General features: G+C 45.8%; 1 protein-coding gene across 5 annotated transcripts in view; it reads left to right on the top strand.

Moving 5' to 3' along the window:
- DENND2A (DENN domain containing 2A) overlaps positions 1-12,092 on the top strand; it is a 57,888-nt gene that overhangs the window by 27,339 nt on the left and 18,457 nt on the right. For 2 of the 5 annotated variants that reach the window (XM_036405010.2, XM_036405015.1), the window contains 6 exons: positions 2,746-2,867; positions 5,210-5,407; positions 7,310-7,403; positions 8,682-8,732; positions 8,936-8,998; positions 11,580-11,767. In XM_036405010.2, coding sequence (XP_036260903.1) covers positions 2,746-2,867; positions 5,210-5,407; positions 7,310-7,403; positions 8,682-8,732; positions 8,936-8,998; positions 11,580-11,767 — 716 coding nt within the window. The remainder of the gene's footprint in view (positions 1-2,745; positions 2,868-5,209; positions 5,408-7,309; positions 7,404-8,681; positions 8,733-8,935; positions 8,999-11,579; positions 11,768-12,092) is intronic. The other 3 variants (XM_036405011.2, XM_036405014.2, XM_036405012.2) reach the window with 3 other exon arrangements.

Below are 12,092 nucleotides of genomic sequence, written 5' to 3'. Positions count from 1 at the left end.
TCAGTGTCAGATCAATGCCATTTTAAAGACTATTTCCTGTAACCCTCTCCATTTATATAGTGTTTTTTTAATATTGTGAGTTATGTGGCCTTTGATGGAACATAGAAGTGTCCCCCTTGAAAAAGCTTTAATGAGTTTTAGTAGCTGTAGGCTGGTGCTGTACAAATCTCTTGGCAGAGGTCAGCAGATTAGGAAGGGAATAGCTGCATCAGCTCTTGCCATGCTGCTGTAATCCTTCAAAGGTGCTCTGTGGTTGTTGGGCATAGGAGGAGCTGCACTTTCTCAGGAGCAGGCCAGGCATTATTATTTTGATATGAATAAAATCTGATCATACTTAGTGAGGAAGGACTCTGAAAGGAATCGTGTTCCTTTGAGGCTAATGGCAGACAAGGCCATTCTAATCCATCCTTTCTGACATTTTTTAAGCTTTTGGCCTCATTTGTGGAGCTAAGAGCCTTGTGTTTGCTTTTTTTCTTCTCTTCTCTTGGGGGGCCAAAGGAACAGGGAGTGTCTAAGCAGCTGCTGTGGGGTTTTGTGTTGGGGCATGATGGGAGGTCTCAGAAACCACTGAGTAAGGGTCACCTTGTCAGCTGGAATAACATGGATAGCATTACAGAGTGGCTGTGAAGGCAAATCCATCTATTCAAACACAAGCACACCCCCATGTCCCAAGTGTGCAGGGAACTCAAATATCAGCCTGAAGTTCCTCTCCCCTCCAGCTTTTACTTGCAAAGATTAGAAGAAAACAAAGTTATAGGTAATTGTCGGCTAATAGAGCATGTTTGTTTTTTGTTTTCATGCTGCATGTTAAAGCCTTGCCTGGAGTCAGATGGTTCCTGCAATCCTGGTGGTGTTACCATGGAAGCTTGGGAAAAGGGGAGGATGGGGACAACTCAAAAAGCTGCAGTTTTGTTTTTCACAGACAAGTTTAATCCACAAGACAAACATCATGTGAAAACCTCACCAGTGGAGGGGGAAGCAAGACTTCAGCCACAGGACACTGCTGCTGCCCACAGACAATCACATGTGCCCATCAGGATGTGCAAGCACACACATACACACACTCATATGTGTGACTTAGGGGGAGTTCAGCTGCTGCTGGGATGGTTGTTCCAATTCCCAGCAAGTCACATAGATTTCCTTCATGCACCCTCTTTTCCCCTGTTCACCATTGCTTCCTGGAATATTGGAAGCTGGCTGATGGATAACAAGGTTTATTTGTAAAAAAGAGGGAAATTGTGTTCTTTCTTCTAGGCTGAAGCTAATTGGACTTGTCTTGAGGATGGGACAAGCAGCAGAATCCAAGCTTGTTCTTTTTTTCTCCAATCTCCCCATTTGCATGACAACTGAAGTACATTTTCAATACTGAAAGAGGCCATTGAAATGAGAAAGTGGAGCCAGTTTCAGGGACAGGAGAATGTTTGCTGACCAAGTGTGAGTGCAGGCTTGCCTTGCTGGTGTCACACCCTCTTGCCTTCTGCATGGTGAATTTGGGTTCCCTGCTGGAGCACTGGGTGCCACCAGCTACTGGAGAGGACAGTGCTGGGAAAGACTTGGGTTTCTGTCCTTGTCTGAAGAGTTCAGCTGCACTCCTGCCCCAGCTGGGCAGGCAGGTGGGAGTGCACCAGTCAAACAGATCCCACAGCTATTACTGGTCCTGCTGCAGCAGCGTGCAGCACCCCTGGCTTCCAGTCTTTACTCTGAGCCAACATTATGTGACAGTAAGAGGAAGGCAGTTGCTTCAAGTCCCAGCTGCCCACTGGGATGTGAAATGAGGGCAGTGAAGAGACAAGGCTCATAACATATCATTTCCCTGTGCAGATGCTTGGGCTAAGCCTTTGTCAGTGGTTTCTTAGCTGCTTGGGTAGAGATGTCACAACCTGCTTTGTCAGAGTTGTGCTCTTTGTGAACACACTTAGGTTTACATTCCCTAGTACTGCTGAAGAGTGGATATAAGAAGTTCATTACATATCATTTTGGGTGTTCAAAACTCAAATTAGTTGTGTGCCTCATCTCCAGAATTACTGGGAAGAAAGGAATCTACATCTACTTCAGAGGCGTGGGCTGTGTGCCACATGCCCTCCCCCCATCCTTCTCCAGGGGAGGAGCATCCTGACTTTGAGTGGCTTAATCCTTCCTTCTTTCTAAAGTACAGCATGTGAGATTGAGGTCTCCATGATAGGTAGATATGTTTGAAATCTTGGATTGTGTGATAGATATCCATGTCCAGAGTGTGGATTAAATCTTCCTGCAGTCAGCCCAAGAGCAAGGCATCACTTCAACCCCAAGTAAGGGGTGACCAGATGTCATCCCCTAAATGTGGGGCTTAAACAGAGAGAGGACCTTCATGCACAGCTTCAGCTCACAGTTTCATTGAGGGACTCCAAGCAGGGGTCTGGAAAGAAGGAAATGTAGTTACGAACTAATATGCATGAGGACATCACAGCTCTTTTGGATGCAGGAAAATGAACTTGAGGGTTTGCAGGGTCTTTTCCATCTGTAATATCTGTGATATGTTTCTGTGGCTGCATTTGTCTGTGTCAGGGTTTGGACACTGCCCAGCAAGCAGCTGGACTTCCAGGGTTATGGAGAGAATGAAGCAATTGCAGGAATGCTTGAGAACAGGTCTTTATGTCTGATGTGGGAGGTGGGAGAAGATCAGGGGATCCCTAAACGGATTTTTATGGCAAACCTCAGAGATTTTTTGCAACCTTAGAATCTTTTGCTTTTGGCTTTTTGCTGCAGATCCACCCTCAAAGGAAAACCCTTATGAAGACATCGAGACCAACAGCCGCTGTTTGGGGAAGAAATGTGTCCTGACCTTCCCAGCATCCCCCACCTCTTCTGTACCAGGGACTCCCACAAAGGTGCTTGGATTCAAGTGGCCACCTCTTCTGCTCCAGAAAGTTTTTGAGTGAAATCCAGGTCCTGTGTGGAAAAAGCGAACACCTTCATGTTAGGGATTTTTCCTTTATGTCTTTTGCCTCAGAGTACAGTGTGATAAGAGGGGATTTACTGCCCTTCAGGGAGGTAAAAAAACAAACCAGCATTCCCTTACATAAATAGTTTGTTTGCTTTCACTTTTTTTTTCACTCCAGGATTGCCTTCCCTGGTGGTGTGGGAAGACCTTCCTCCCCTCAAAGAGGGCATGGAAGTATTTGGGTAATCAAGGCCTGCAGTAGCCTTGTCTCAGTGTCCTGGGCAGTGCAGTCTGCCCATGCTGGAGCCCAGGTGCCTCTGCAGCACACCCCCCACCCCCCAGGAGCCTTTTTTGCTCTCTCCATGAGACAATTTGCTGGTAAGTAAGGCAGTGCCAGTCCCCTGGGTGGAGAGCTAGTGCTAGAAGAGTGTCCCCAGCACAGCCCAGCTCACAGCTTGGGGCCTTTTTCCTCCTTGTCCATGGAAGCAAAAGAAGAGGTAAAGCTTTGATTGGCACCTCCTGCTCAGAGCTCAGGGTTTACCAAGGGCAGCCCTGCTCTCTCAGCCTCCCAAGCTGCTTTGGTTGATTCATGTTGCCAGTTTAGATAATCCAAGCTAGGACAGCAGGGATGACAGCCAAAGTCATCTTGGCAATAAATGGGTCCAGAGTGGATAGCAGGGATCTAAACACAGCTTTCCTGGCCAAAGGGTTTTCTCATGCTTTCCAAGTAACACCTATGATTAGAGCTGTTATCCAACATTTTCAGAAGTTTTATGTGCAGCGTTCCTTGACATGCTGCTCTTTTCCAACCAGCTTAATCAGCAACTAAGGTGTCTTTGGATAATTCAGTGAAAATTGTTCTGTGGTTCCCAATCCATTCTCCTTGTTGCTAGATAGGTCTAGAGCAGCAAGAGGCCACGTGTGTCAGTGTTGGGATGAGGCTGATCTCCCTCAGAGATTTGCAGTCACCCATGCACCCAGATTTCCCACATGTGCTGTGGAAAGGGGGCTGCAGTGCTGCACAGGAATGCCTTTCACCAGAGATACTGTTCCAGCAGGAGAGCTGAACAGGAGTCATTGTGTTACTCTGCTGTGCTTTGGTGTCTAAAAGCCCTGATCTGCATCAGTCAGAAAAGAAATGCTGCAGCTCTCTTGGCAGCTGATGGGTTTGCAGCTGCAGCATTCATCCTGTGGAAAGCCTGGCCAGGCTGCAGTGATGGGGAATGGCTCTGGACGAACTTTCAGGACTACTATAGATGTAGCAGCTCATATCCCTGCTGCAGAATGGGATTCTTCAGTGCAAAGACTCCTTACAGCCTCATTTTTACATGACTTCTCTGTAGGTGGCAAATATTTTTGTGACCTGAGCATCTTCTGCCAAATCCAGAGACACCTGAGCTAACTTGAATGGATTAATTGGTGTGACTAATAACTGCTGAGTGTGTCTGCTGGTGGAGGCAGATTGTGGTGCTGCCTCAGCTACAGGCACAGTGCTGCTGCGAATTGTTCAGAACTAGGCTGGATAACTCTCTCCCACACTTCTTAGAGCCAGATACATCCTCTGGCAGTGCAGATACTCTTCCCACAAAAGGTGCAATTTACCTTGTCAGAACTACTGGGAATTCTGTAGGAGAAGATAAAAAGTGTTGTTATTGAGCATCTTTCTGGTGAAAAGTAGTTTGCCCCTTCTTTATCTGGAGCTTAGCTTCCTACTTCTATTTTTGGTCAGAGACTTTAGGGACTTCACTCTGCTACTTAAACATCTTCTGTTGTACTCCCACCAAACTTGCTAATGAGTTTAGGAGGAAATCAGTCTCCATAATTGTCTAACAGCATCTCTTGTACCCTTTGAACTATCTGATTCTGGCTCCTGTCAAAGGCAGCCATACTGACAGTGCTTTTTGCCTGCTCTCACTGTTTCTCTGTCCCTCCTGGCTAGCTGCTCCTTATCCCAAATGCCTGTGGTTGGTTGGTTAGTCTTGTCCTGTTTACAAGCCCAGCCTCTGGATTACCCAAATCCTGGGAGATTTTTTTCCACACTGGAGCAATACCTTCTTGGCCAACCCCTGAGCTTGTGTTCTGTTTTGGAATGAATTGGGCTGGTTAAATTGCTGGCCAAGATGTAGCCTGGCAGCTGCATGGTTTCTTGCATGTGCACAAATCTGTGGGCACTCTCAGGCTGTTTTGACAACTGAGTGCTGTGGCTGGATTTACTGATATGAAGTGTAAGCAATGGAGTAAAGACCCATGAGGTTCTGTGGTCATTGATTCCTTCTTCTCCATATCCAGTTGCTTTCCAAACCCACGTTTTTCCGGCAAAACTCGGAGCGGCGGAGTTTCAAACTGCCGGACATACGGAAACTGAGCCGGGATGGGACTGGCTCACCATCCAAGGTCAGCCCTCCCTCAACCCCCAGCAGTCCAGATGACACCTTCTTCTCCTTGGGAGACTCTCAGAATGGCAAGAGGAGAAGGAAGATTCCCAAGGTAAGTTTAGGGCTTTGGCTTTTTTGTTTGGCTTCTTCCAGGCAGGAATGTGAGTATGAGACCAGGTTTTCTTTAGTTTCCAGTGTGTGGCATTTCTGCAAGGTAGCTGCTGTCCCAGCTGTTGACTTGACTTTTGCTTAACCCCCTTTCTGCCTGAAGGAGAAGACACACAAACATGTCTGCACCTTTCAAAGAAGTTATTTTTCCATCTGAGGTTTCATAATAAGAAAAAAAAAAAGCATTGTAATTTTGGGATAGAAATTGAAGTATGTCAGAGAGGAAAGAAGCAGTTCATATTTTGCAGAAGATGTACCCCATCGTACTTCCTTCTGTGCTTCCTGGATGGGACAGTCAGAAATTGTCTGTGTGTTGTGTGTTTTTTTCCTCCTGGAAATCTGCTGTTCTTTGCTTGTTCTGATTGATGCACTGGCTGTTTATAATTTAAGGTGTGACTGTAGGTGAGCAATGAACATAATGACAGAGGACTTGTCTGCAGTTATGAGCATTTTCGGCAGCAACACTTCCTATTTCTTACTTGGATACAGCATTACTCCATTTAAATTTTATTTTCTTTCAGATCTGGCAGGATGTGTATTCAATCCAAATGAGGTTTGGCAGCAGTCTATCTATTGAATGTTTCAAAAACACAGTTATAAAAACACAGTTGCTTATCCCGGTCTTTGCAGGACAAGCAGAGGCTACCAGGGACAGTCTGTGGTGATTTTTTTCCAAACCCACAGTTTGCATTTGGGGAAAAAGGGATGTGTTTGTGTATCTTCTTTGTTTCCTGGTTGCCAGATCTGTGTTCATGTTTGCATATCTGATTTTTGAATGCCCCCTCTGTGTGCCTCAGCCTTTCAGGAATGAGCCAAAGACTGCAAATATTTAGGGTTTCTTTCCCAGTATGTCTTCACATCTGTGCATGGGCTTGAGCTCTGTCTGTGTGTTCACACATACTTTTATGTCAATTGAAGAGAGGATTCCAAGTGTTTGTTTACCCCACAGTGCCACTGAGCAGTCTTGCAGAGCCAGGTCAGAACTGAGGTTTGCTTGTCAAGGGCAGCATCACCTGAGGCTTGAGCTGGGCATCTGGGTGAAGGCTGCACTTCCACATCAGAGCATCCTGCCTCCCACTTCTGTATTTGTGTTCAAAGTTGCCTGACCAAGTAGGTGGTGGGCCTGTCTTACCTTGAGCTCACAAGACATGTGTGGATGTAAATCTGGAATCTGACTTTATTCCAATTATTTATGGAATAAATCTGAATGCTGTGGCCATATCCCACTGCTCCTGCCTGGCACCTTGAGAAGGAGGCAGGTCTGCTCAGGCAGGAAGCCTGGCATGGCTCTGCTGCAATTCCCCTCCCCTTCAGGAATGGACAGGGAGACCAGAGGCACTGAATGAGCCACTGAACCCAGCACTGCCCAACACTGATAGATCCTCTCTCTTGACCAGCTGGGAGCACAGGGGTTACAGGATTTGCAAAGGAAACCACTGGTGTAAAATATTTCAGTATCACTGGCCTCCATCCTTCTCAATTTCTTCAGTCATCCTCCAGCCAGTTTTCTGCTTCCAACCCTGCAGACCAGCACAGGTTGCCAAGGGACCCTCTGGTGCTGCCATGGAGTATGGAGAGGTGGACTCTGTGTAGCTGATACAGCTGCACAGTGTGGAAGTGCATTCAGGTGTGGCCTTTCAGCAGGGTTTGTTCCCCTGGGCTCTGCTGTACCAGAGTGAGCACGGGCAGCACAGCATAGATCCTGGGAATTGTGCCTCCTGCACCATCAAGGGAACAGTTTCACTATGGCCAAGGTTGGGATAAAGAGCACTTTGCATAAAATTCTAACTCAGTTTCTTGCCTGGGGAAGAAGTTAACCTTGTTTGTTTGTGTGTTTGCTGAGCAGCTGGTGTTGAAAATCAATGCCATTTACGAGGCACGGAGGGGAAAGAAACGTGTCAAGAGACTGTCACAGTCTACAGAGAGCAATTCAGGGAAAGGTAAAGAGCTTCACATCATCATTCCTCTAAGATTTTCTGAGGACCTGCTCTGGACTTTAGACTGCCTTAGTGGTTTATGTGACCCTTTCTAGCGCTTCATCCAGTCCAGACTAAGGTTGAGTTGGGATTTCCACTTTTCCCTCTTTTTTTTTTTTTTTTGTAAGATAAGGGCTGTTCCTCTGCCCTTTGGTTAAAATGGAAGTTTTCTGTTTTTCTTGCTTCATTTTCAGTCCATGGCTTTGCATGATAACCTTATAGGTCACCCCAAACATGTCCCCTCTTTTTGATGTTTATTTCTGGAACATGCTGGAAGCTATGGAGAGGAATGTTCTGTCCAAAAACTCTGATTTGTTGAGTTCAAAATATTTTGTGGGAATGTGTCACTTCAGTGAACTGTCCAATGGAAGACAGGAGATTTTGGAACAGCCCTGGTTCTTTCACCATCCCAATAAACAAATAGCCTCAGTTGGGAATCCGGGTTTCTGCAATTGACTGTAAGACCATCTCCATCATAGCAGGATTGAGACTTTCAGCCTCCCACTGTCAATTAACAACTTGCCCAAAGCATTCTGACACTTCAGAGAAATTGCTTTTAAGCATCTCATCTCAATAAAAATTAAGATTATGTCTTTCCAACACAGGATGTTTTTCCAAAACACTTTAATATCCAGCAGAAGGTGACCACCTCTATTTGTTTCCCACAATTATTTGTTACTGTTTATCCTATTTCATAAAGCATAGACAGCCACAGGGTGGAAGAGAATGTTTATATGAACTTTCAGGGAAAGCATCCCAGACTTTTTGTACCCCTGCCTATAGCATCATTCAGAGAAATAGATCATTGGACAATATAGACCTTGAATCTGATTCAGCCTGACAATTTTTTTTGTTTGTTTGTTTCTTTTCTTGGTTTTATCCCATGTCCCAGAAATTACTGCATATTAATGAGTATTTTACCTTGGTGTTGTGCTTATACAGATTTGAATAAAATACTGTTCTGGCATTTTATTCTTTGTGCAACTCTTCTGGCTGTGCAAAATTGATTTTGATGTTGGTTTGGGTGTTTTATCCCTGAATGAATGGGAAGATACCAGAGCTGGTAAGCTGAATATGTGTGGGTATGTGCACCCTTGAAAGAACAAGACCCTTGGAACCTAAACTGCTTCCCCCTGAAGTTGCCAGTCCCAGCTTTCTCATGCCAGTGATAAGAAATGCACAGCTATAAATAGACTTTCCTTAATTCATCTTCCCCTTACTTTCTTTTTTTTTTTTTCCTAGTTACAGATGAAAACAGTGAATCAGACAGTGACACTGAAGAGAAGCTGAAAGGTAAGGCAAATGTGTGGAGAGAGCAAATGGCTCCTGATGAACTCTGCTCTGAGCTCCTAGGACAGGATCTCTCCTCTGTGTCCTACCTTTGGAGAAGGACCTTGTTTCTGCATGGAACACAGGAGAACATGGAGATCTCAATGCTGCAGGAGAAAATCCATGGGCAGAGGGCTACAGGAGCCCAAACCAAACATCTCTTCCAGCTCCCATCAAAGCTCCTTGTTGCCTGACTTTCCAAGAGGAGTATTGGACACTGAGGAAATACAGTGAGATTTCTCTAATTGCAGAGTCCGAAATGTGTGACCAGACTGGCAGAAGCAGTGTTGCATGGCACTGGATGTCCAGACACCTCAGCACATGCTTATTGTGGGAGAAAAGCCACCAGCCAGACTGCCTAGCTAGGAAAACAGAGTGGCACTATGTGATTTATTGCTGGTTAAACTCTCCTGAACTGGCTGGTTTGGGATAAAGCACTACATTTCTTTCTTCACTCTTGTAGGATTATTTGGTGTACTGGTCTCCAAAATACTCTCCTGAAACCTTGTACTGGTAATTAGCCCCTGCACATTCTGGGGATGTTGCTGTCTTTTGGGAATTTGTGGGGCACATTTAAAATCCTGGCAGAGTTAGAATGCAAGATGGAAACTCCCTCACATTCCAAAGTTTCCTGACTCACATGCACATCAGATCTGGATAGCAGGTCAGTTCAGTTCCAAGCTGAAAAGACAGGCAATGAGCTGTGTCAGCCACCATGCATTGTGAGTGGGAGTGCTCATTCTCACCCTCCTGCAGGATTTAGAAGTGAAAGCTCAGGCTGAATTCCCTCTTGTGAGCACAGCTTCCCACCCAAGAACTACTGTATGCTCTTGCTTTCATCTGCATTGAAATCTTTTATCTGTATTGCTATGTTAGCAAGAGCAAGCTGAAAATTGCTGCCAGTGCCTACCTTTTGACAGGTTCTAAGGCTAGGCTGGAGACAGGAGAGAGGGTTTGCACCTGGATGGTGCAGAAATTATATTCACAGCCCTCCTGAAATGTTGTGAAAATACAGAGCATGTTCACATTTAGCTGAGACAGGCAGTGTAGATGTGGCCAGGAAGACTTGAACTCTTGCCTGCTGCTGGTTGCCATAGTGAATCATGTGCATCATCCTGTGTTTCTCTGTAACTGCAGCTCAGAACTCCCTGGAGAGAGGATGATGGAGATCATATGAAGTCACCTCAAATCCAACAGCACTGGGCTCTGGACAATATCCAGATCCAGACCTGGGTCTAAGTGACTATGCAAGTCTGCATAAGTGTGAACAGGAGCTCTGGCACTTGCTGTTTGCTCTAACTACAGCTTTATTCTGCTTTATGCCTTGTTGAACTGTTGACTTCCCTATTTTTAAATAGGAAGTGAGATGATTTAGTAAGTCTCTTGCATTTGGGACTTTGTACATTTTGTGTACCACATCAACCACACCAGCCAGGTGCCTCTGCATGCAAGTCACTGTACATAATCTGAGACACAGTAAATCATGAGGTTGGATGGCAGAGCTGGAAGTGGTGACCCTCAGAAAGGAAAAATCTTGAAAGACAAACTCTGCCATGATGACAGCAGTAAAATTCTGGTATCTTTAGAATATAAACAGTGCAGATCTTAAGCAAGCTTTTCAGAAGCACTCAGCATTGCTGTGACACTGCTCCTTTTAAATCCCTGATGCAACAGAAAGCACTTCTGAAAGCTTTACAGCCCTAGAGCAAATAACATAGTAGGTGACAAGAAAAAGAACTCTAAGCCATCTTTCCAGGGCCTTAACTGCTCAGGGTTTGTTACACTTTCTGATTTGAGAGGCACCTCAAGATTGCCTTAAATTTCATTGTCTGGAATAGTCCGTGAGTGGCACAACTTTACTGGACAAAAGATGAACAAGTATATCCCATCTCTCAGGAAGTCCTGTCTCCCAAGTAGATTTCTTATGAATTGGAGTTCCTATAGCATCTCTGTGGTGGTTGTTTCCATCAAAAAGTTGCATTGCCACCCACCTTCCCAGAAAGCAAAGCTGTGAGAATGTGCTGGAGTCTCTACTTGTAGTTAATTCTTTCTTTCTTTTGTAGCAGGGATAAGGGAGACATCATGGAGATTTAATTTGGGATGCAACTGTAAAATGAAGCAGGGGGTGGTCTCAGGGAATTTCATCTGGTCTCTTCTCAGCAGGCAACTTTTCATTACTTTCCATGCTGCAATGTTTATTGTCCCATGGCTCATGTGTGTGTTGCAGCTACAGCTTGCTTGTTTTCCCATTGTCTTGGTGAACTTGTAGATGCATGGCACTGAGAGATTAAATTTAGGCACAGGAAGAACTGGCATGAGCCAGCATTTTTCACTGGCACCTCTTTTCTTATGTTTTCTGTTGCTGGCCTACAGCCCAGCCTGTGTGCTGGAGCTGGGAGTCCCCAGCATTACTCAGACAGTACAGCCCTGGCCTGACCCAGGTGCTGGTCTTGTAAAACCCTGGGGATTGCTGCCCACAGCCTCCTCTGGACAAAGGTGGTCAATCACCTCAGTGTGCTGGCTTTGAAAAGTGCATAAATGAGTGCTAGGATGAGTGGCTGGACATTATCTGTTGCATCATGTCCTACATGGATCTCAGCTTGGGCTGTAAAAGCTATCCATGAAATCCTTCTGCTGCCAAAGTTCTTCAGGGTGATGGCACGATATTATGGGCCATCTCTGTCAATATTTATAGTGCAGCTTCCAAAAGAAGCTTTCCACTGAGAAAGCCAGTGCAGTGAGGTGATTTCAGGTTCATCCCTCAGTCCGTGCAGAGCCAGAGCAAGCCAGGCTCTCTGTGTGTTCCTGCAGCTCACAGCCAGCGCCTGGTGCACGTGAAGTCGCGGCTGAAGCAAGCGCCGCGTTACCAGACCCTGGAGCGGGACCTGATCGAGTACCAGGAGAGGCAGCTCTTCGAGTACTTTGTCGTAGTGTCGCTGCACAAGAAGCAGGCTGGGGCTGCCTACATCCCTGAGGTCACCCAGCAGTTCCCACTGAAGGTCTGTCTCGGGTTGCGTGCGGCACTTGGATCGCTGGAGGAGCTGCAGCTTCTCTGTTGAGCACGTGTTGTGTCAGTGACCCTCTGCTGTGTCAGCATTGAGGGACACTGAAGATGGTGGGAGGGCTTCAGTCACTGCCTGAGAATTGTCATGGTATTGCTCGCTCCTGGAAGAACAGCTGATTTAGATCTTTTGCTGCCCTTGGCTATGACTTTATGTAGCTATTCCCTTTCTCACCCTTTCCTCTAAAGATAACTGATGGCTGGGAGAAGATACATGTTCTGAAAGAGAAGGAGCAGCTTTCAGTGATAGCTTAGCTCAAAAT

Source organism: Molothrus ater, chromosome 5, assembly GCF_012460135.2.
Source record: "Molothrus ater isolate BHLD 08-10-18 breed brown headed cowbird chromosome 5, BPBGC_Mater_1.1, whole genome shotgun sequence".
Lineage (NCBI taxonomy): Eukaryota > Metazoa > Chordata > Aves > Passeriformes > Icteridae > Molothrus > Molothrus ater.
This window is presented reverse-complemented; position numbering and strand designations above follow the sequence as displayed.